Source organism: Brachyistius frenatus, unplaced genomic scaffold (genome assembly GCF_029030835.1).
Source record: "Brachyistius frenatus isolate BFR_SWC_R1_liver_20210118 unplaced genomic scaffold, ASM2903083v1 Contig_20, whole genome shotgun sequence".
In the NCBI taxonomy this organism is placed as follows: Eukaryota; Metazoa; Chordata; class Actinopteri; family Embiotocidae; genus Brachyistius; species Brachyistius frenatus.
The window spans coordinates 4563539-4587957 of record NW_027210619.1 but is presented as its reverse complement, the minus strand read 5'-3'; the positions used below and the strand labels follow the sequence as shown (position 1 = coordinate 4587957).

Sequence of the window (24419 nt, the reverse complement as noted above, 5' to 3'; positions counted from 1 at the left end):
TTCCTAGTGTAGAACTGACAACAATACACACCAAAGTAGTTTCTTCGCACATTGTTTATTCCATGCAACACAAGTTAATTTCATGTCAGTGAAACAGACATGGCAGCAGCTTTAGGGTACAGTCAGCTCAGGCAGCTTCACCACAGTGGCAGCGCATCATACCTATAAAAATACAGAGAGAAGTCACAAGAAAATAATGTGTGTCTGACAAAATAAGATGTTTTTGTCAGACACAAAAACAAGATGTTTCCCTGTTCCTATTCACACACACCTGGGAGAAAGTTTATTGAACACATCTCTTAATAAAGTTCAATCCAATACCACTAACCTTAAAAAACACCATGAAGTACAATCAACACTTCTTTAACACAGTGTAAACATAAACTGAACATGATCAGCTTCACAAATATTGACTTACTGCATAGCTGTTATATAGAAGTACACTATTTATGGACAAATGTGTTTCCTATAATATAATTAAAAATTGTTTATCATGAATTTAGATTCCTGATATTGTATGGTAGAGGGATGATAGAATGGAATAATATAATATTATTCTTTACCTGATATAGTTGGACTCTGGAACGCTCTCTGCGCTCTCCCTCACCATCATGTCTGAAAATACAGTATCTGGAGTGCCTCTTTTTCCATACCTGTGTATAAAAAGAGACTGGAGTAACATATCAATACTTCTTTGCATGTAATGCAGTGATATTTCTAAATCTCCAGAATATTATAGAAGTTCAAGTACTGACCTCTGTCTTGTGATGAGGTTGATGTAGTGTCTAAGTGCAGAATAATATTTGGCAAATTCCTCAGGTGGTGCGCCTTCCCGGGGACTGGCAGGCTTGGCTGGATATGCATTTATGCCAGAGTGAATACAGACCAGCAGGCAGAGAGCCGGAATACTCAGCAACATCACAGCTTTAGAGCGTCTCCTAGAGATCACAGGGAAAATTCAGTCACACAGAGTAAAAAATAAGTATCCAACAGTATCACTCACGCCAGAATCAGAAATAAAAGCTCCATTACTGGATTGATACTCCTGTGATTCATGATCATGAGCCATAAAAGCTGTTAAATCTAGAACTGTCCATCTGACTTTAAATCAAGGGAGCCTATTAAATTAAAATGTGAGAAGGAAAAAAAAGAGCTTACTTGAAAATGCTGCTGTCGTCAGTTTTCTCCCTGTTCAAGGCACCTCTGTCAGATTCCCAACATTGCCTGTGTTTTATACAGTGTGTGCCGGATGGGGGGGAGGGTAATTTAATTCCATTTTAGGCTACTCACAACAAATATATGTTGCCTCTCACAAATGGTGATAGTAGTTGCATTATCGTGAAAAAACTAAACTAAACATGTAAGTGGTCAGCATCAGATTGATTAAAATGTTCATTATTTGATTAGATTTGATTTAATCACCTGCATTACAAACTAATGTGTTGTGAGTATTTAATTATTCCTACATTTTGTTACCACAAATTTGTGCTTTACAGCATGTTTAGCAAGCAAATGAACAAGTTCAATAATACACAGAGCCACAGGGGCCCATATATTTGACTAATGTCAGTTTGCAATGTAGTTATTGTTTCCTTAATTCCTTTTCTTTCCATAAAACACAGTAAAAGGTCATTGAATGGATGAAGGGTAGGAAAGAGTACGTCAGATTACAACAGATTTCCCTGTTGTTTAAAAAAAAGAAGTGAAGACAAAGTCTAAAATGTTAATTAGTTTAGGCAGTCCATTTAAGACCCCAACCAGCATGAGAAGCTTCAATAAAACTGATGATGTGTAAATTGGCTGATGATGGTCTGCAGTTTTCACATTAAATTGTAAAATGTCTGGATGCCCCCAGGTGTTTGGAGAGATTATCAGGTGATTTTGTAATCCTCTTAAATTACTTCTGTTGCATTTCAGTCTACATGAATGCAAAACAGTGGCACTACAACTCCACTTTTAACACTACTGACTAAAATGCAGTCGTCTTCAGACAATAAGTGCAGCAATTTTAGCCAAACCAGCGAGCATCACTCCAAATTACACCAAATAACCCAAGAAACTGCAGTAAATCACACAAATCCATAAATTTTCAATTCCAGCTGATTGAGGGCACAAAAAGCTTTCAGCCCCTTAAACGGTGAGACGATTTCATTGGCAACGTTTTTCTTTGAAGAGCACTCTGCTGAAATCTGACAGCAGATTGGTGCTGTTATTTTCTGGCAAAGTCACATTCCAGAACAACAGCACAGTCCTTGCAGGAAAAGTTCATAAAAACGAAGAGCTTTCACCCTTACACTGAATATTCAGATGCTGTTATGCCAGAATAAATTGCTTCTTTCAGGAAAGAGCGACACAATGATTTTTATAGAAATCACAAAGTATCAATCTCTAGCTGTCACGTTGTCAGTTAATGTGTAATCTGTCAGCGATAGAGCTCTAAAATGTATGGAGAACAAAGCAAGAAAACTATTTAAACTAGAATATATTGGTTAAATGAAGAATATAATTTCTCTTTATATTCCTCCACAGCTGTGACTCCTTAAGACACGAGGAGCCAAGAGATAGTTATAAATTTGCATGCTTGCTGTAACAAAAATGTGCAATTATATTTTCAATGTTATATACAGCTCATACATTATTTGAGAGTCACTCTGTGTTTTACTTGATAAAGAATCATTATTCACCTGAGAAATAACAGATGTGCTGTTCGGAGAATGGTCAGTAATAAATGGCTGGTTTACATATTTAGTCACAGCAGCCTGCAGGTACTTTGCTGACAAATGAGGACCAGGTGGATGAAGTACAGGGAGTCCTTCAATCATAATGTCTGATACAGTGGATGTGCTCTCTGGTAATACGCCTCATAAACAACCTCTACTGAGAGAAAACTGCAGCAAGGTGCTACCCACCTGCAGATTACAGGCTGATATCAGAGAACCTAAATCGTTGCTCTTTTTTTGTTTGTTTACACTCTATATACAATAGAAAGCTAACAGCCTGGAGGACAGGTGGGCTTTTATAGCAGAGGACTGAAGCTGAAAGTCTCGGTTGGGGGTTGTCGGAGATAAATGATTAATCCCCAGCCTGTTTCATACGGGGAAATAATGAGCAGCTGCTGATTAATAAACTCTCTCTCTCTGTGCCATACACATACACTATTCATTTGCATGTACACCTATGGTATAGGCTTTGTGATATATGTTAGATTTACTCATTTATGTGGAGACTAATACAATGAAAGGAGCAGTTTAATTCCGCCTGGTGTACCTTATACAGCAATAAATCATGCAAGGCAGACACTCTTCTGCTGCTGTTTGCAAAACCTAACTAATCGCCCAACATAATCTCCTCAGACAAAGAGGATAGTAACACCATGGCTCTTAATGGCCACGCAACAGTGGGTAAAATGGCTGTGCAGATAATGAGAACATTAGCAACAATAACGTTTGAGCAAAACAGTGAACAAATCAGTTTTCCCTCCAGAGCCATAGTGCTAAACCACTAGAAAGAAGTAAGTTGCTTTAATACAGTTTTTGGCACAAAGTAATAATTGGTATACTACAATACAGGCACAGTGCAATTTAAATAGTTATTTGACAGTCATTCTATAAACTATAAATATGTAATACAATCAACAACGTCCACCTATTGCATTTCAGTGGGTTTCTAATATGGAAACTACTGGAAACTCAGAAAGCTGTTCAAAGTCACTTTTCTCTTTTTCCATCTATTTGCACATTACTGTTATTTGCAGACCATGTAAGTACAAACAGCACAACCACAAGTCCCAAAAACATTTAAACACCAGGTCCTGTCAAGCTCTCTGCACGCATCTCCTGCTTCATTACATTTTTACATTTAGCTAATGTTCTGACAAGAAGTCAATGAATCGTAATGGTCGCTTGCCAGGAAGTTAGGAGGGCACAGTATGAGTATGTGTGCACTCATAAAATATCACTGCAGTGTATATCTTTGGTTTTACCTTCAGGCTGTGAATGTCCACCAGTATTTGGAGCTTTAAGACGGGTTTGCATGGTTTTAAGTTTCAAAGTGAAATTGTCAGTGTTTTTCAGTGTGCTATGATATCAGAAATGATCAAAAGTGATGGAAAAATCTTAACGTTTATCCACCAGTTACATTAGACAGTAGGATTATCGAGTACTGCTGCGACTGCTGATCTTTGGTCAGAGATTGTAGTAGCTGACTGTTAATTCTAATTTGCACAAGTGCTGCTGTCGGACTTATGTATATGGTGTCAATTCACCAGTGCTGAGTGAAAGCCCGTCACATGTTAGGCCTACAATTTCTCTTTTCCTGGAAGTAGCAATTTGCTTGTTTGATTTAAGCATCAACTTGAGTGACCTGTTTTGGTGACCTCACTCACAAATGTTCCTAAAACCTAGTCTATGCAGACATCAACGAGCCCAGTGAATTGGCCCCATAGGTGACAAGGTGCACTTACTATAGAAACATGCTCTTGTGCAACTTTGATGTCTGTCATTTAACTTAAATATTTCCATTTCATAAGACTTATTTAAAGACAAATATTTCAAAGAACTTTTAATAAAGGATATTGTTGCACACTTTAAACAAGTTTTTCATTTTTATGATAGCTGTTGAAGGATTCAAATGTTAACTGCAGTAACCATCTCAGTTATATGCCTCCGCCAACTTTTAAATTCATACATGTATTGAGAACGTTGAAGGAATTTGGCCAATAAAGCTGTTTCTGATAAAGCAAAGTTGTAGCCATGACAGTAGGCAACGCTTCAACTATGCTGCAAAGAAGCTACAAACCGTGGATGCTTCACACACATCTTCAACCCAACAGCACAGAAGATCTTTACAATAACCACAGTTTCAAGGCGGACTTCAAGATGTGAAATATGGTGACAGTCTCCTCTTCTGTTCCTGAGTTATGGCATTGAATAATGTACAGCAAAGGGTTTCTGCACAATATTATGATGTCACAGATGCATAAATAATTTCCCACTCATCAATCCGAGGCTGCAGGTGCTTGCAGGGAAAGAACTGCAATCATAACGCAGGAAATTCTTACTGTGTCCTTATAACAAGAAGTCACTATTCTAAACTGCAATGCAATTGCAAAACTGTGAATGAGTTCAGTTGGTTGGTCAAAACTGACAAAACCACCACTGAATGAACCCCAAATGGGGATTACATCCAAACATTAGAAGAAATGTAATTACTATAGGATTCCCAGTACATACAAAGAAAATGTGTTCAAAGTACTTAAGCCTTTTCGTAATTAACATTCTCCTACACAGCAAAAATGGCAAACATTTATTGAGCAGTAAATGCAGGGCGAGTAAAAACCCTGCCACAACTCAATAATAGTTACAGAATCTAGAATGGTATTAAAATAATTTATTTAGCCATCAAAATATGATTACACCTACATAAGTCTGGGCACAGCTTCCACGATCAGACTTTGATGTCGTCACTTTGTGACTTCAACATCAAACATGAAGTCCTCTGGCAGCATCTCAGCAGGGATGCTCTTCAGCTGCTCATCATAGGTGCGCAGAGTCCAAAGTTTCTCCAGTTCATACTTCTCTCTGGTCTCTGGCAGCATGAAGTGAACAACCATATTACCTGAAACAAAGAAAAATGGTTACGAGTAACCAATAATTGACAAACACCAGTTTACATAAAACGACACTATAAATTGAATAATTTACATACCAAAGTCAATACACATCCAATCCTCTGCATCCTTCCCTTCAATCTTGACATTTGAATCTTCGTCTTTTTTAAGAAACTTGTACTGGAGGAAAAATATTCTATATATGAAGAAATACAGGCTTCACATTTCAACATTTAACAAGGTAAATGAAGGTTACATACTACTTTGATGGCATAAAGAGCCATTGCTCGAAGGTGTCTCGGTGACACACCGTTGACGACAATGAAGTACTCTGTGTACTTGATCTGCTCTGGTACTTTAATCACGCAGAGGTCCACGGCATTTTCCTGACGCAGCAGAGACACAAGCACGTCAAGAGTGAAAGTCTCTGAGGATCCTGAACAAAAGGGAACAATCTGTTGGAAAATATGCAAGCAGGATGTGTGTCTCATTAGTGTGTGGGTGCTCCATCCGTTCAGTCATTGCATGGTAGTTTGGAAAATGCTATTTTGCGAAGACAATTACAGTGAGGCATTATGACAACTAACTACGACTGTCATTCTGAATTAGTCTGCTTATGGGTGTTGCATTAATCACCACATTGTTGGGTTTATAAAACATCAATCACAAACAACCACAATTTCTAGAAGTGATTGGTCAGTCAGTCCCATCATTTGCAAATATTTTGATTATTTATTCGAGTAACTTTAAGGAAAAATGCCAAACAACAAGGCTCAAGCTTCTCAAATGAGAAAATTAAGTTTTTTCTTTGTTTCATGTCAGTGAACAAAATATATCTTTGGATTTTAAAAGGCTGTTTGGGAGAAACAAACTATTTGAAAACATTACCTCGGGGTCGGGAAAATTGAGATTGGCCATTTTTAAACAATTTTTTGTTTATAGACACACACACACACAAAAATCTGTAAATTAGAAAAAAATAATCAGCAAATGAATTGACACCAAAAATAACTATTAGCTGCAACCCTGAAAAAGAGCCCAAAGAGATGTCGGCACATTAGCAGCTTTACAGTATATATTTAGGATTAGGCCTATATATTGGGATTAAGTGTAGAATTATTTTATGGTGTGAAGATCACTCTATCTATCTATCGAGCTATCTATCCATGTTCATTTTTATTTTCTTAAAGAATCCTGGTGGAACTTTTATTCGATTTTTTTTATTATTTGTTTTACTGATATAAGCATATGTTAATTTCTTTGCTCGGACTATTGGCCAAAAAAAAAAAAAAAAAGAAAAAGGTGATATGATACATTATAAACAGCCCTGTCCAGTTTATCATCTAATGTGGCGAAGAAAAAAAACAGGAAATTGTCACATTGCAGGGGCAGAAACCTGTCAAAAGTTACGTGAATGGTGAAGAGCGCGTTTGTGTGTGTGTGTGTGTACGCACACTTGGAGCAACTACTTACTTCCACCGCAGGAGCTGCCGTGACTGCTGCCGTCCTCCGTCTCATGCGATTCCTCTTCAAACACGCCGGAGCTCTCTGAATTGCTGCTCTCGCCGCTGTCTGAAAACCATCTTCTCGTGTCGAAGTAACAGCTGAATGACGCTACGTGACGCCGGTGTGGAGATGAGGCTGAAGCCGCTGTGAAATGTTGAGGCGGACGCGGGTCATGGCACCGAGCTTTGGGGACGGAGCAAACTGAACCGCTGCTTCTAAATACGCAGAATACAAGTTTCCTGGCGCGATTAACAGCGTTCATGATTTCTGCTCGCTGAACACAACAAACATATCACGCGTGACGTTATCCACGAGTTTACGAAGGGCTGAAACCCGGAAGGGATTCTCGTCCTTGGCTGTTGATTGGCCCGTGCGGCTTTCTTTGTTGGTGTCTGTGCTGTGCTCGACATAGATGAAGCGCTCCCCCTATCGATGAGAAAGGGTATTGTCCTCAGAAGCGAGGTTGATGATTTTGCGCTGCATTTCACAAGGCAGGATTATACTGTAAAGTGTCCTGCCATGACAAACTTGGCGTGACTGGTAATACCATTTAAACTGTGTGAAAACAAAGGCAGGCAAGTTAAGAGATCACATATCGTCGTGATGCCTGCAAGTGTTGGAAGAAGTACTCGCAGAATGTCCCATTTCAAAATAATATGCTGCAATATAATGATCGCGTAAACGTTGCACCCGCTAAAATAATTATTGTATATACGCAGGGAACCTTGTGAACATTCCACAGGGATTGTTTGAACTCAATTTATAATAATAATTCATGAGACTCACCAAAGTTATAAAATATACTGTATATTATGGAGTAAAAAGTAAAACATGAAAAACGAGTATAAATTAGGAAATAAGAGAAATACTCAAGTGGAGTATGTAAAAACTCTACCGAAAAACAGTACACAGTACAAACACTGGATATCTGCTAATAATAAAAGGAATCAGCCTATTTCCTATATTTAAGTCATCTTGCTATGCTTGGTGGTCACAATGTTTTGTAAATTGTTCCTGCGAGCAGCCGATTTCCTGCTGTGTAACCGTTTCAGACGGGCAATGCAGCTCATAACCGATGGGTCTAAACCAGGGGTGTCAAACATACGGCCCGTGGGCTGCATTCGGCCCGCCAGGGGGTCCAGCTCGGCCCACTGGATGACTTTGCTAAGTGTGAAAATTACAGAAAGACATAAATTGCATTTCCATGAGAATATGGAGGTTTACGAGTACAAATGTTTTGTAATTTTGTTTTAATCGATCCAGTAATTGCTTCAAAAACAGCGTAAATGCGATGTCTGCTCCGGAGGCAGAAGCGCTTGTTGCTAGGGAATCTGCAGAGGAGAGCCCAGATAAACAGTGGGCTGATGTCTGAGTTTTTGGTCTTTATGTTTCTAGTTTATTGTAGAAAGACCTTAAAATAGGGTTTATCATCCAAAAACCTTCACCAATGATTTAAACATAAGAGAAATATTGTCGTTATGTATGCTATGATTTTACTGGTCTGGCCCACTTGAGATCAAAGTGGGCAGTATGTGGCCCCCTAACTAAAATGAGTTTGACACCCCTGGTTTAAAGGCAAAATACACTTTTAACATTTTGCATTTATTTCTGTGGGAAAATTCTCATGGTGAAATATCCTAAAAATATAGTTATACAAAATAGATACCTCTAACCGCAACAACCCTTAGTGTAAAAAAAATTGTGTACTTTATAAAACTTCAATAAAGCCATATAAATTTCACCTGAGATCATTGGTCAGTACATAGTCATGGGAATTTAAAATAAAAATTCAAGTATGAAACCAAAACATTGATGTGTCTGTAGAGAGTAAAGCCGTGTACATTTTTGTACATTTTGCTCCCGGTGTTTGAACGAGTCGTCATTCATCAGCACAGTCGGAGTCCATTATTACATTCAGTCTCAAGCCCACAGGAATATGGTCTGTAAGGCCAGCCAGCTGGGTTATAAATGTCACCTCTTCAATTTCCTGGAGGGAAACAAGGAGTTTAGGTTTTTTTAATGCCTTAATTCTTCTCAGTGGAGGATAATGATAAAAACTGACTTTGTCAGTAGTTCTGACCTTTGCAAATGTTTTACAATTGAGAGGAAGGTGAGAACAGAATAGAGAGACGTAAAAACATTTAAAAAAAAATACCTACTGTTCGGCAGTGTTTCGAAATGGAGTTTTCACGGTACAGGATGTAGTCGATCCGACGTCCGATCCACGGCTGGCCAGTCTCAGGGTAAACGAGTGGAGAGCCTGCTGCAGGAACGGGAGGAGAGATGTACTGCTTTCTCAGCTCCTCTGTTTCCAAAGTCCTACAACGACACACAGAAGACAGAACCGGTTGTCGTGTCATTGTGGTGGACACACAGTGTGTAAGAAGGTCTGTTCTCATCATGTTAGTAGAGTAGAGCGGAGAGTACATTTGTAGATTTTCTGGGGTGTTGACGTCATCTTCATACAACGTGGGCTGCTCCAGCAGAGTACCTTCAGGACAAAACCACAGTAAGTAAATACGTATTTTCCAAATACTTTAACAATGTAGTGATTACTGCAGTTTACTGGGTTTAAATAATACAGTACAAACCAATAACCCAGGGCTTCTCTTTTCCAGGTCCTGCCCTGCAAGGGTCTCTGTATTCCTCAAACAGACAGTGATTCTGTTCAAGAGTGTCATCTACAGAAGGTAAACAGAAAGAACATGAATTAAAAACTTGTGATAAAGATGCATTTCGAAAAAATACAAAAGGATAACAAAGTGCACGAGACACAGACACACCAGGCGAGCAGTTGTCAAAGTTGAAATCACCACAGAGGACATCGAAAACCACATCCTCATCAGGCTGTCTGTTGGCAGCTTGAAAATCACCAATCCACTTGGTCATCATGTTCAACTGCTCACAGCGAATTTCCCCTTCACCTGAACACAGAAAAGACCATCATAAACTTGTCTTTGTTTACTAATTGTAAAGAAAGCAAAAAAATATCAGTTCCTCCGAGCAGACCGAATCAGAAAGTGTTACTTGCCCTCTGGTGCATGAAGATGTGTGCAGTTAAAATAGCCAACCACGTTCTTCTGTTTCTGGTTCTGCCCGATAAGCACCTGACAATTTCAAAAACATTCATTGAATAATATTTTCACCGTGTTCATATAGGAACAAAAGTATTTACAAGAGTATTTATCCTATTTTATATGAATTCTGCAACACAAAAGACAACAACTGCTAGCTGCGTCATATATGACATTACAGATCCACTTTAATTATGTTCGCAGTTATATAAAACACTTACACACACACACAGTGTAGTTTGTATCTGATATGGTTTTTCCATAAAAAAGTTCAATTAAATGGTTAGAAATTCTTCAAATGACATCTACGCCTCCTCCTTCATATTAAAATCGAGAATCTTAAGTTTAACAAAATGTCTCCTAATCAATATGATGTATATTCTCATTGTACTGTGTGAGCAATGCAGCCTTCAAGTTTCCACATCACACTTGTTTAGGTTCCCTATTGGACCAGAATCAGCTTCTAACCTAGTTGCAAAGTCACAAACTCGGACTTTAGGTGATCTGAAGGAAACTTTCCTCTGTCAGCACATAAACTCTGAACATACACAATTCTGTACAGTGAGGCTCAAACATCCAAGTTGCATTGACAAAAACACATTTTTGAGTGGGGCTGGACTTTAAAAAAGGCACCTTAGAAGAGAGGAGGCCCTTGGCAGCCAGAGCGTCTTCCCCTCGGCCGTTGGGAAAGCAGCGGTACTGGGCCTCGAGCACAGGGAATCGGCTGGCTAGGAACAGGCCACTGTTGAAGAACTTGAAAGAGGAACACCTGCACGGTGGCTGGCAGGCATACACACCGATGTCGTACAGGATGTGTCCAAACACAGGTTTTAGTGCATTGGTGAGCTTCTGTGCAGCCCTCCTATCAAACACCTCCTCCAGACACAGGATGTCAACGTTGGGTGGAAACAATGACAACACCTCCCACGGTACATCGTCCTGCTGGCGGAGCCCCTGAGACAGCAAAGCTCGGGGAGCACTCCGGTGACCCGATCGGCCCTGCCGGTTCGAGTTGTGATTGGAATTGAGGAGGGTAGAAGGCGGCTCAGTCAAAGGCTCCGCTGTATCATCACAGGGCACGCAAACCACACGACTGCTGGAGTTCGACATTGAACCATGTCTTTCTGCTGAGTCAGGATGGTGACTTACTGGAGGTAGTGCCTGTCTGTCGGTGGCCCCATATGTAGAGTTGGCGGTGGGGAGAATGCTGTTGGAGGGGCTGAGAGTACCACAGCTGCTGGGGGAGTCCACGAAGATGCGAATGTGGGGACGGCACACACCCTGTACGATGCGCTGACCGATGACAGACGCCCTGCGCTGAGTGTGCCCCAGGTTGTTGAAGCGAGCCAGGCTGTCAGGCAGCAGACACAGGTTGGCTGTGGCAAAACCAAATGATGCCTTTCCTACCAGCTCAAAGCCCCTGTGTGTCTCCTTCTCTGGTGAGGACGGTGTCTCTCTGTGGTAGTAAAACGGCCTGCGGCAGGCCTGAAGAGGTGCCCAGAGCAGAAAGCCCAGGAGAGCCAGGGGGGCTGTGGCGACGAATAGGAGGAAGAAGATAATGGAGCCGAAGAAGACCTTGAGGGGGTGGTAGTAGCATTCCTGCTCCAGTCGCTGGGTTCGCTCAAGGGTGGTGGACTTGCACAGCGCAATGAGGCGGTCAAGAAACCAGAAACAAGGCAGGATGAATGCCCATCCCACAGCATGGATGCCTGCAACAAACCCATTAGGAAAGGGAGACTCCTCCAGGGCCATGCCTCTGCGCCGTCGCTAAACAACGATCAGGATGAACAACATCTGGACTTCCTGTTCTGGCCTCATTCCTGTCCACAGTCTCTCCCTCACGAGCTCCAGCGGACACTAAAACAGGAGACGGAAATCAAAATGTTATGACATTGCTGTGCTCCTAACACACGTCAGCATTACAGTGTGGGTTCTCAGGAATGACTCAGAGACTTCATGCCCGTACATGCAGTTATGGAAAACATGAAGCAATGGACAACCGTAAAACCATAAACACGTCAGAGTGGGAACATCAGACTGGCTCTCTGCTTGCTTATGCACTGCATCATGATTTTAAAAGAAGCAAAGAGAAAACATGGTGTAAACAGCCAAGTGCACTTTAAGTCACGCACTACGATACTTTGTAATGCATAAAATATTCACAATGACATCAGTTCAAGGAGTCTGAATACTCTTTCAGGACGGTTGCTGTTTTAGTTTGCTGCAAGTAAGCAGCATATTTTACAGTGAAAACACAGACCACCATTGAAACACTGTTTAGAGGTGCAAGGATTAGGTGATTAATCAATTAGTAGATCTACAGAAAATGTATTTTAACCTATCTATGATAATCTATTTTGATTATCAATTAAGAATTTTTGTTTTAAAGAAAAAATGTTAAAAGTCAATTCACTTCGGATATTTCTGGTTCTTTTAGTCCTCTATGAAAACAAAGCAAAACAAAAGAGAAGATAATCGTCAATAAAAAATAAAAAAAATGATGGTTATTTGCAGCCCTAATTGTATTACTGTGGATCTGTCCTTCGACGTTAGTGCGATGCCTTCAAGTGTTCACTGTGATTCCTACTACAGTACTGATTGAGAAAAAGTAGTCATTCACAGGATACAACCATGAAGGTGGAACCCTCCATCACCCTGAATAAAAACACAAAGACCCCATTCAAAAAGCCACAAAGTATTTTTACAGTCAAAGACTGCGAGCTGTTGTAGTTGTGTGTTCAGTGGACACTCGTACAGGTACATTGATCTCCTCATACAGGTACATTGATCTCCTCATACAGGTAGATTGATCTCCTCGTACAGGTACATTGATCTCCTCATACAGGTACATTGATCTCCTCGTACAGGTACATTGATCTCCTCGTACAGGTACATTGATCTCCTCGTACAGGTACATTGATCTCCTCATACAGGTACATTGATCTCCTCATACAGGTACATTGATCTCCTCATACAGGTACATTGATCTCCTCATACAGGTGCATTGATCTCCTCATACAGGTACATTGATCTCCGTGTGAAGGTGCTCTCATCGGCAGGTACGCTTTTGCTCAACAGTTTCACTTCACGATTCACAAACACTTCATGTTTGTTTGATTGCATAACGTCATCGTATTTTTATCCCACGAGGTCAATGACTTCTAATGTCTTGTACGTGCTTCATATCATCGGAGCACAATTCAGTAGTTACAACTAAAAGCACCTGTCATGACGCGGAGCTAGCTAAAAAAAAAAAAAAACACACTTGAGCTAACGTTACAACCCAGATGGTCTTACCTTAGCGCGGAAACAACTGGGACAGTCCGTCTGATAAACCCGTGCAACGAGCCACCTGTTAATGTTCTTATTTTACCACGTTAATATATTGGGCTGCCACATGTAGGGTCTATCTCACACATAATTACACCCGTAGGTATCGTAGCCCTTTTGAACATAAAGCCCTCCGCGCTCCGAGCAGCTCGTGGCATTACTAAGCCACGCCCCAACTGGCGTTGTCATGGTGTCGGGCCCGGCTGGCACGTGACTTTACCTGAGGCGACCTGGAGAGCTGTATAGGCTAATTAGTAAATACTAAATCAATTTGCAGTGTTCATGTTTCATCTCTATGTGTTTTGTATTGATTCATATTTCTTGCTTAAAAACCCTAAATTAATAATTAACCTTTGTGATAACAAGAAAGGCCCTGCCCAATAAAGTACACTGTGGAGCAAGCTGCAGTGTAGCCAAAACTGATTTCTTAAACACAATGCTTCTGCAAAATGAAGTACAGTAATGGATAATAAGGGTTCCTTCTCATGCAGAATGAGAAATGTCCATAACAAACTCATTATTGTAGCTTTCCTTCAGGCAGTGAAGCATTGAAGGTCTGTAGTCTCGTTCAGGACCTCTGAGTCACAACCCACAGCTTTCATTTCAAACTGATTATCGGGCAAAGTGCATGACAAACTCTCTCATGCTGTATCTCACATGGAGCTTACAGTAGATTGTTTATGCTTAGTAGATGTCAGTAGGTTTAATGAATTATTTCTTTCCCACATTTGTGTATTAGGGCAGCACAGTGGTGCAGTGGTGAGCACTGTCACCTCACAGCAAGAAGGTTCTGGGTTCAACTTCTGGACCTTCTGTGTGGAGTTTGCATGTTCTCCCTGTGCCTGCGTGGGTTCTCTCCAGGTACTCCAGCTTCCTTCCACTAACCAAAGACATGCATGTCAGGTTAAGTGGTGGTTCTACAAATTGCTTTTAGGTGTGAATGAGAGCGCGAATGGTCTTTGTTTCTGTCTATCTCTATGTGTTGGCTCTGGGATACACTGGCAATCTGCCTTTGACCAAAGTGACCCCGTGAGCCTGTTAAGATAAAGTGGGTATAGATGATGGATGGATGGATTTGCTTATTACCTAAATTGGTTGAAATGTAAACCACTGTTAAATGGTCTTCAGTTCACTTCCTGTTTGTCTTTGAAACAATTTAGGAAACCCTGAATACTTCATGTTTTATAGCTTAAATAAAGTTGACAGTTTGTGGTTTACCACCTTATCATTTATTGGAGTTGATATCCATTTTAAGGATGGCATAATCTTCCTAAATGTTTGGCTTTGAATGCATCTCTGACTACCACAGAAGGAGTGGCCTTTTATCCTTCTGTGCCATGCTGCAGAGGCAGGCGAGCATGGCCACCAGGTCCGTCTGCAGTTTTCTTGGTGCAGTAGTCATTATCAGCCTTTTCAGAAATCCTGGATTTTTGAAGTCTATTTCCTGGGAGCTGTATTCACTGGGCCTTGCCTTCAGGATCCCATAGGTGTTGATAATAATCTCAGTGAAAAGAGGGTGAAGTGTTGCTTTATACCCGAGCTGGTGCAGCCTCTCCATGAGGTCTGCATATCTCTGTGTGAGATAAAGCCGATAGCCTTCATCTGCCTTCCCTGTCAGCGGGTGTGTGCTGACCTGCAAGACAGGGGGAAAAAAGGCTTGACACTTCCTTCTAAATCTTTCCTAGGGCAATTTAACAGACAGTATTTCTAAATGAGGTGGTATGGGAAGTTGTTGTACTTGAAAACTTTGTTAAGATATGATGTCTTATCTGTGCACTGCCTTATCAAAGAGGAATCCATTTCCTGAACATCTTGTTTCATAATACTTGAATTGAGGTCTTCAATAAATACAGATCTCTTACCTCAATGATCTTATCTGGTATATTGACCACTGTGAAGCCATAGAGCCTCTTCTGGCCCTTGAAGACATGGGACAGAATCCTCTGATCGAGTTGATAGGCAATCTCTCCGAACAGCCTGCTTAGACCTGCATTTTAAAAACTGAGAATTAATACCAAAAAGTAGCAATAACACTATTACTCTGAAATGTCTGCATGTCAGGTAACAGTCACCTTGCATGTCAAGATGAAGATCAGACTGGCCACTTTGAGACTCCTCCTTGTTTATGTCTGTGTGCGGAGAGCTTTGAAACAAAGACCTGACAGGAGATGATGTCCGATATTTATGTTTGAGTTTGGTTTGCTGCAAGGCTTTTTGGAATTGTCTCTCATCACAGGTGGTTTGGCAGTGACTGGATGACTTTGTTCTTGATGCTGAGGAAACTGATACAAACAAAGTTCTTGCCATTGATAGTACCGACACCGTTGATAAGCACAGAGACCATACATGTTTAAATGTTTCTATCTCCTTACACCTTGATTATTGTAACAGCCTCGTTACTCATCTGGATATAAAATACTCTGATATAGTACAAACTGTATAGATGGTAGTCAGACTAGAACTAAGAAATATCACCACATCATACCGGTTTTAGCCTTCATGGTTCCCAGCATGTTATAGAATCGATTTTAAGATGTTATTAATTATTTTAAAGGATCACTATGGCCCATGTCTATGCTATATTTCTGATCTTTTAGCTCCTAACAAGCCTGTGCATAGTTTGACATCCTTGAGCAGACATTTTTTATTATAATTACTATTTGTTTCAGGGCCTTGGGTAAAAACTAGAGGTGGAAGGATCTTCACAGTTAGGGCCTCCAGGGTGTGGACCAACCCACCCAAAGAAATAAATGTGGCTAAAACATTATTGTTAATCAAATCTCTCCTTAAATCATAGTTTTTAAACTTTTAACCTGATTTTACATGAATAATTTGTCTGTTTTTTACGTTATCGTATGTGAGGTTAATGTATTATATTCTGATCCAATATTTTAAAGTAACTTTTCAGTTCCCTGCTTGATAATACATTACGTTTGATTTATTTGTTGATTGTGCTGCTTTACGTGAGGGTCTGCATAACCTGGGTTCTGAATGCTCTGTAAACACCAGTGATAATAACTTTTTTGATTACACCTATAAAAACGTACATGGCACGATGATAGGTAATCAGAATACTTTTCTTTGGAACAGCGCTGCTCGAAAATCGCTTTGGTCAACTGTTATTATAAAATCCATATAAAGTTTGATCCATGAATACGTTTTATGTTTAACACAATGAAATAATGTGTGCATGCTTACATGTTACTGTTTCTCACAATGATAGCTTAACACCCGACCAAAGAAGTACAAAACATTACTCTGATTTAGAAACAAAGCCAACTAGACCAGCCCACTGACCTCTACTCATTAGGGTAGCATTTTTATTTATTTGTTTTACTCCCGATTCTAGTCCCCGTTTTATATTCAGTTAATACCTCCTTGCCACAAAACGTACATGTCTAAACTGAACCATGGCTGCCATCTAGTGGTACAGAAAAACACAATACCTGAAAACTCCTTCAGCGTGTCATTATTGAAGCTCTGCATCTTGGCTCTTAGCTGTACGTTTTCCTGGACTACAGAAAGCATTGACTTTAACTGATCATTCTCCTGCCTGAGTTGTTCATTTTCTAACCCCAATGCAGCAGCAGCAGCAGTTTGCTCCAGGTCCATTCTGGGGCTCCCAGTTTCACAACTGAGCCACAAACTCCTAAAACTTCCTGGACACCAACAAAATCACATCATTTCAAATAACAACAGAACTCTCTGAATGGAAGTGGTTTTAACAGGATTCATTTACTTCATACAAAGAACAGATTTACAAAAAAAAAAAAAAAAAAAAGGCTCCTTAGTAGTTGAAAGCACAAAAGTTAATTATTGACTGTAGAAATAGTTTAAGAAAGAAATTCCAACACAGTACACCAAGTAAAAACATGTTTAAAGCCTTACATCAGTGGATAAAGTTTGCTTAGTTGTCGCGGAGATGTATCAGTTGATATTTGAGTTTTTCAACTGTGATGAATACATCCACGTTCTGATTTTTTGTTTTTTACCCCTTTTCAGTCCTGGAGGCTTATTAACAACGAAAGCTCCCACTTGGCCCTGTAAATAGCAGTTTGAAAAAAACAATCCCATGATCCACTTACCAACTTTTTCCAGAACAACTTGTCTAGGTCTGACTAACACAGTCAAGAAGTCCTACAAGTGTAATGGATCAAAATCATTGCTGCTAATGAGCTTGCATGTCAACTGAACAACCTCCTGCTGATGAAAACTGTGGTACACTTGAAGGGAAACTGGAAACTTGGGGCTGATTTGTCAAATCCTTATACCGTTTGTCTTACAATTTTTTTTAAACCAAAACAGTTTTTGTACAATCGGTCATGTAACTCATAAAACTTTAATTATCTCCAAAACCGCAACTTAAACCATCTGTTTATAATCATACAAAAATAGCATTTACACTGGATCAAGCTCAAGCAGTCACTAAGTGATTAATAAACACTACAAAGCAAATCAAAATTCGTGAAGTGGAAAGTTTTCTGTCTGCATCGTTATGTGTTGCTCAGCCTCCCCTCGCTCTTCCAACGATGGCCAGAATATAGAGGAAGATGTTGATGATATCCGTGTACAGGTTGAGAGCAGCAAAAACATATTCCTCTGGACTCAGAGACAGTTCCTTGTTGCCAAGCAGCAGCTGCGTGTCCACCGCCAAGAACTGAAACAGACACAGAAATTCTCAATGGTCAAATATTTCAATACAATGTCCCTCACAAAGATATAGAAAAAAAAAAAAAATCTGTCAACATCTGGTTTCCAATAATGTGGTGTAAAATCAGCCTAAAAGGGCAGCTCACCTAAATTACAAAAATACAGATTTTTCAGTTACATTTCATTTAGTAGTATTCGGTTATCTAAATAGGTCATTTTTATTTGACCAGGTTTCAACATATCAGTCTCTGATATTTCTGCCTATATCACAATCCAGTACCCGTGGATTTATTCTGTAGTAAAAGGTAGATGAAATGAATACACTTCACATTAAAAACTAAACATATACTCATGAAAGACATACATGTGAATGTAGGCAACCAAGTAGATTGATCTGACCATTTAAATACAGTAAAACAGATTAATGCATAGGAAAACTGGATTTTTTTTTTTTTTTTTTTACACACGTTAAAGTTGGAACACTTTTAATACAGTCTGATAAAGTATTCTAGACACCAAGATCACAAAAAAACCAAAGGTTGCTTCAGCAACTTTTGTTTCAACTCTAAACTATAAGGTTTGAGCTGGAAGAGTTTTAGCAGGCTTATATAAAGTGAGTGGGTCAGGAAGGTATTGTGGAGTAAGACTGTAAAGCTGTAAGGACAAGAAGTAAAAATACAATTATGAAAATTGTGAAACTATCCAGCAGTCACTGCAGGGATCTGAGAGCAGCAGAGATCTGATCAAATGTGTTCTTCACTTGTTGGGAATCTGGCATTTTAGATCAGCTGACGTTTGACCTGAGTCTTTCTAGATAGACTGGTTCAACTGACTTTTTTCTGCCTGAGACAAGAAGCCTGGTAAATCGGCAAACAGCGACTCAGTTCAGAAAATATCCAGAGACACGATTTTAATCACATTTGTTGGTAATAGTGTCATGGAGGCTGACTACCTCAATTGTTTTTTGTTCCGTTACCCTGTAGAGACCGTTTGTCAAATGTATTGGTATACAATAAAGCCACAGTGGACAACAGCACTCCATAAGGTACCTTTAATGCATTTTAAGGTTTAAAATCCAAACTATATAAGCATCACTGTCCTTCAAATGTTCATTTAAATTGCAATGAATACTAAAAAAAAGACCAATGAGTGCAATTTGAAGCTGGATTTAAGCAGCAAGTTTTACAGGTGTAAACATTTCAGGCTTTTTAGTTCAAAACTTTGACCTTAAATAAGGTTAGGTTGCCAATTGCCACAAAACTGTGTTAAGAGGTTTCATACTTACCATGTAGATCATTTTGGACAAAACCAACCACTAATGTTGCAAACTGTTTGTTTCAGAACTTACACAGGTGAAGAGCAAAGCTCCCAGTCCAGCGTACACAATCTGCAAAATCCTGTTACGGATGATGATGCAGAGGAGGCTGAAGATAATCAGGACAATCAAACAGACGAAAAGCACGCCGTAACAGGAAGTGAAGTCGTACTTGGTCTGTGGGAGTAAAGCCGAGAGCAGTAATAAGGTTATTTCCATATCCGTGTGACAGTTGTTCATGACATGCATACAAAAAGCAGAAACGGACAGACACAAACCTGCAGAGAGAAGATGACCACTGTAAAGCACACAAATGATGTGATGCCCACGGCCATGATCACAGATTCAGTCTCATGGAAGCTGGCGATCATTCCCACCATGTAGGACATACTGAGAGTCAAGACGGACTGAAAAGAAGAAAGACAAATACAGTATTTGAGCACTGCTGACCTGGAATACAATTTTTTTTTAAATGAATACAAAATTGAAAATCACTTTTTTAGTTACAATAGAGATTTGTGAGGCTCAATCTGAACTTAATCTGTATAAATGTTTAAGAATAATTTCAGTTCAATTCAATTTGATCTTTATAGCGCAAAATCACAACATAAGTCATCTCAGGGCACTTTACAGAGCAAAGTTCTTACAACAGCAACAACATAGCGGGAAACCCTACAATTGCCACATGAGTGACAGCTGGAAGGAAAAACTCCCTTTTAACAGGAAGAAAACCTCAGACAGAACCAGACTCAGAGTTGGGAGGCCACTTGCCTCGACCGTATATGGTGAGGGGAGAGAGGGAAAAAAACAGCATAGAAAGTGCAAAAAAAGGACAGCGTGGAGATACAATACAATCAATACAATATCATACACAAATAATACCATGCAATACACACTGGGTAGATCTCTTGTTATAAAATATTGTGATCAATGGTGTCAAATACAGCACTGAGATCTAACAGGACAAGTATAGAGACGACTCCATTGGTAACATTCACTGGTGCGGTGTCTGTGCGACGGTGCACTGTAAAGCCCGACTGAACATCTTCAAACAAACCATGACTGTGTTAATGGTCACATAATAAGGAGGTCTGTTATTTTAACTATAGGATAAAAAACTTTAACATGAATTGAAAATGACAGCTTTTCAGCAAGAAAGCCGTCTGATCTCTCACTTTACTACATAAGAAGTTACCGTGTCGTCGTTGATCTGATTCATTGTTTAAAAGACAATAAAGTAAAAATGGGAAATGCATTTCTCCCAAGACAGCAATCACTGATAAACCAGCAGGCCTGTTCAATTAAATATCCTGTTATCCATTTTGGATAATCCTGACCACCCTCTCCACCACCTGCTGCAGGGACAGCGGAGCACTTTTTCCAAAAGACTCCTCCGGCTCCGCTGCCACAAGGACCGATACAGGAGATCATTCCTGCCCACCGCTATCAGACTATACAATAACTCACCTATGGTTAAATCCATCACCTAACCATAACACCGTTGGTTGTATGTTTGCTGCTTAAATCTTTGCACTATTGTTGAGTTAGTTCATTTAATATTATTCTACATATTGTGCATTTTCATATTTAATATTTTTTACTCTGTTATTTTTTTCCTCTACCTGTGACTATAATGCTGCTGTAGCGAAAAAAATTTCCCTTTGTGGGATCAATAAAGTATCTCTCTCTCTCTCTCTCTCTCTCTCTCTCTCTCTATCTATCTATCTATCTATCTATCTATCTATCTATCTATCTATCTATCTATCTATCTATCTATCTATGTCTCTATCTCTCTATCTCGCTATCTATCTCTATCCATCCGAAGAACAGTTGAGACACTGCTGAACTTCCTGAGCTGAAACCACCACTCCACCTCAATTTCCTCTTTACACAAAAACAAAACGAAGACTGAGCAGCCTTACCAATGCAATCAGGTTCCATGGGTGTCTTCGGCGAACACTTCCACAGCAGCTGATCACACATGCAGACACAAAGAACACAGCATAGGACAACATGTAGGTCCAGGTGTTCACCATGACAAACCTCTTCACCTCATCCACAAAGGTGAAAACAGCCACAAAGGCAAATGTCACCATCAGCTGAGCAGATAACACCAAGAATACCTGGAGGGAGAAGTGGAATATTAGGCAGCAGACAGAGATGAAATTTGTAAGCAAAGAAAGTCCATTTCTTAGGTGGATCTCAAGTTGCACAAAAGTACATTATTAACTCAACCAAGTAGGGGATGTTTGTTGTATTTAGGTTGTGTTTGTTTTCTGTGTGACAGTCTTGACTTCACAACTCGACTTCAGTTTAATTTGAGGGAAAGCACAGCCAGGCACAGCAAAATATCTAGGTTCAATTCATTAAAAACATTTTTTTTTAATTTTTTTTTAAATGTCAGTTTGAAACAATTTAGATCAAATTCTCCAGCTGAAAGGAACATTTTTTTTTCATCATCATATGCTGATTATTTTCTCAATTAATCAATGACTTTTTTGGTCTTTAAAATGTTACAAAATGGAGAAAAATGTCAACTAGTGTTTCCCAAAGCTGAAGGTGCAGCCTAAAATGTAGTTTTTTGTCCTGATCAACCAAAATATATTCAGTTTATTATCATGGAGGACAAAAGGAACCAGAAAATATTCACATTTAAGAAGCAAGAATTAAAAAAAAAAAATTCATTACAAAATATTCAATTGATTTTCAAAATAGTTGGCAACTGATTTTCTGGCAATCAACAAATTGACTAATTGTTGCCGCTCTATAAATGTATCTTACTGTAGTTGTATACATATATTGAAATATACTTCAATAATTGTTGCTAACAAACCCCACAAATGACTTCAAAGGTACTTCATATTTAAAAGATCCATTTGTGCCTCTGATTTGCAACACTATGTATGATGGACTTTTCCTCAAACGCTATGTCTTCTTACCTTTCGAATAAAGGCTCTTCTTATGCTCTTGTTATCAAGTCCAAAATCAAAGTCTTGATTCTCATGAAAGGGTGGCGGATCCTCCTCGTTGTGATAAACATCACCTGATGTGGCACCAACCAGAAACGTGAAATTGATTAAGTTACACTATTAATACCACCCCACACTAATTTTTTTTTAAAGAAATTAGATCACAATGTTAGAGATGCTAACCACTGAAGTTGCCATTGAAGCCCTGGTCTGGTGGAGAATATGGAAAGGAAGGGTTGGCATATCCTGAGCTTCCTTGGGGGTTCATGGCCACCCCAAAATCTCCAGGTGCAAAGGCAGTTGGTGGAGGGAAAGGGAGACCACCAGGTGCAGGACCCCCGAGCATATTTGGGCCTGGCATGTTCATGCCAAAGGCAGCGGGCAAGGCAGGCTGCCCGGGGAGAGAGGCAGGCTGCCCGGGGAGAGAGGCTGGAGAGGGTCCCACCTCCACGGGGATGTAGTCAGTCTTCTCGGTGGTCATCTCTGCCTTAGATCGGGAACGGACTGACAAGGCTATTAGGATCTTGAAATAACGCTGTAAAGTATGAAACATAAATGAAAATTCATATGAACAGCACTGCCCAGATAACAACGGTTTAGTATTTCACATAATACTTCCCAACAAGTCACCTGACTTCCGGTATATGTATTGTCGATAGGCATCGGCACCTTAACTAAACCATCATTTATGTGCACATATTTCCCACGTTTCCTCAAATAAAACTGCCATCACTCTGGCTCTTAAACGACGGGTTAAGTACCTGGTGCTGGTTTGATGCCGAGTTTCTCCGAGACTCGCGAGGTTTATGAAAATTAGGCCATTAATTTCACGTTCAGTTAAGACACGAGTTTTTCCGCCCACATAGTCTTACACTCCACAGTCACAAAGTAACATGAATAGATATAATTTGATATTTTGGGAAAGATCGAGTCAAGATGTTTTCCTTTAGTTGTCACAACCTAAAATGGCCATGTTTTACACAAGAAAAACAATCAGGTTAGCCAAACCGAAAGCCAGCAAATACCAACAAAGTTAGGACGTCTGAAGTCTTTAAATACTACTCACATGCTCTGCTTTCAAACTTTCAATCCCAGCTCGCTTCTTCTTAGATGGTTTTTCCGGAGAACTCTTGACTGCCAGAAAACGACAACCCCCTCACGGCCCCTGCGATGCGGACGGTGCCGCGTTCAGGCAACAAAGGATAGATGGGAGAGATGAGAACGGTACTGTTTCAGCAGTAGCTTGGGAGCATACCCTTCAGCGATCAATTTACAGTAGTGAGATGAAGTTGGTCATGCTACTTAAAATGTAGTACATTAACAATATAGTATTATAAGCACTATTTTTTTTTTGTTTGTGTTAAATTACAATTAACTTTCTGACTTTGGCCAGTTTAAGTCAAACACACAAGACCATGTTTGCTTTATTTTCAAGCACTTCCATGTTATTAAGAGTCAATTTGCAAATTAAACTTTCGTTGACTTTTCCAGTCGTATTTATCACCTGCGTGTTGGCATTTACCATTTTAAAAGTCTTACATAAATTGAAAACATGTAATTACGATACATTGGCGATGACATAAACGTACCACTTCTGTGGCTGGGAATTTTCAGATGGAGGCTGGCTCCGCCTGAAAGCGTCATAAAATCGGAAGTAAAGTGGTCAAAACCTGATGTGAACCAGCACCACAGAGAAACATAAACACAGAGCTTTGGATAACAAAAGTGATAGATAGACATTCACTCAAACATTGTTCCACTTCACTACATTTCAGAGGGACATTTCTTCAACACACCGTTGAAGACTAAACCAGTGGTTTCCAATCTTTTTGGCCTCTGACATTTGACAAAAAAGGAGTGTATTATGGATTGACCCCATATTTCAGATGCCTGTGAGTTGTTAAAAGACTCGGTTTTTTCCCCCTCTTTTCTTCTCCCAGTAATCATTCGACGAACCCTTAAATATA

At 39.8% G+C, this 24419-nt stretch overlaps 5 protein-coding genes across 5 annotated transcripts; all 5 read right to left on the bottom strand.

The window, feature by feature from the left end:
• Positions 1-49: 49 nt before the first annotated feature.
• Positions 50-1182, bottom strand: LOC138619569 (peptide YY-like). The gene is made up of 4 exons (XM_069696147.1): positions 1159-1182; positions 756-938; positions 564-653; positions 50-162 (listed from the first exon to the last, which is right to left on the bottom strand). Exons 2-4 carry the CDS (start codon positions 917-919, stop codon positions 138-140), a joined length of 279 nt encoding a protein of 92 aa, XP_069552248.1. The 5' UTR covers positions 920-938; positions 1159-1182; the 3' UTR covers positions 50-137.
• A 2320-nt stretch (positions 1183-3502) lies between these two features.
• On the bottom strand, positions 3503-7595 carry malsu1 (mitochondrial assembly of ribosomal large subunit 1). Its single transcript, XM_069696146.1, has 4 exons — positions 7082-7595; positions 5869-6044; positions 5707-5788; positions 3503-5616 (listed from the first exon to the last, which is right to left on the bottom strand). Exons 1-4 carry the CDS (start codon positions 7374-7376, stop codon positions 5462-5464), a joined length of 708 nt encoding a protein of 235 aa, XP_069552247.1. The 5' UTR covers positions 7377-7595; the 3' UTR covers positions 3503-5461.
• A 997-nt stretch (positions 7596-8592) lies between these two features.
• On the bottom strand, positions 8593-13670 carry smpd5 (sphingomyelin phosphodiesterase 5). Its single transcript, XM_069696141.1, has 8 exons — positions 13486-13670; positions 10822-12045; positions 10146-10221; positions 9898-10038; positions 9706-9795; positions 9542-9605; positions 9274-9433; positions 8593-9101 (listed from the first exon to the last, which is right to left on the bottom strand). The coding sequence occupies exons 2-8, from the start codon at positions 11938-11940 to the stop codon at positions 8994-8996; spliced, it is 1758 nt and encodes a 585-aa protein (XP_069552242.1). The 5' UTR covers positions 11941-12045; positions 13486-13670; the 3' UTR covers positions 8593-8993.
• Positions 13671-14818: 1148 nt separating this feature from the next.
• LOC138619217 (speriolin-like protein) lies at positions 14819-16019 on the bottom strand. The gene is made up of 3 exons (XM_069695500.1): positions 16004-16019; positions 15381-15505; positions 14819-15151 (listed from the first exon to the last, which is right to left on the bottom strand). Exons 1-3 carry the CDS (start codon positions 16017-16019, stop codon positions 14819-14821), a joined length of 474 nt encoding a protein of 157 aa, XP_069551601.1.
• Positions 16020-17228: 1209 nt separating this feature from the next.
• Positions 17229-23617, bottom strand: grinab (glutamate receptor, ionotropic, N-methyl D-aspartate-associated protein 1b (glutamate binding)). The gene is made up of 7 exons (XM_069696140.1): positions 23519-23617; positions 22636-22987; positions 22423-22526; positions 21406-21606; positions 19762-19890; positions 19517-19660; positions 17229-18175 (listed from the first exon to the last, which is right to left on the bottom strand). The coding sequence occupies exons 2-7, from the start codon at positions 22931-22933 to the stop codon at positions 18023-18025; spliced, it is 1029 nt and encodes a 342-aa protein (XP_069552241.1). The 5' UTR covers positions 22934-22987; positions 23519-23617; the 3' UTR covers positions 17229-18022.
• Positions 23618-24419: the final 802 nt, after the last annotated feature.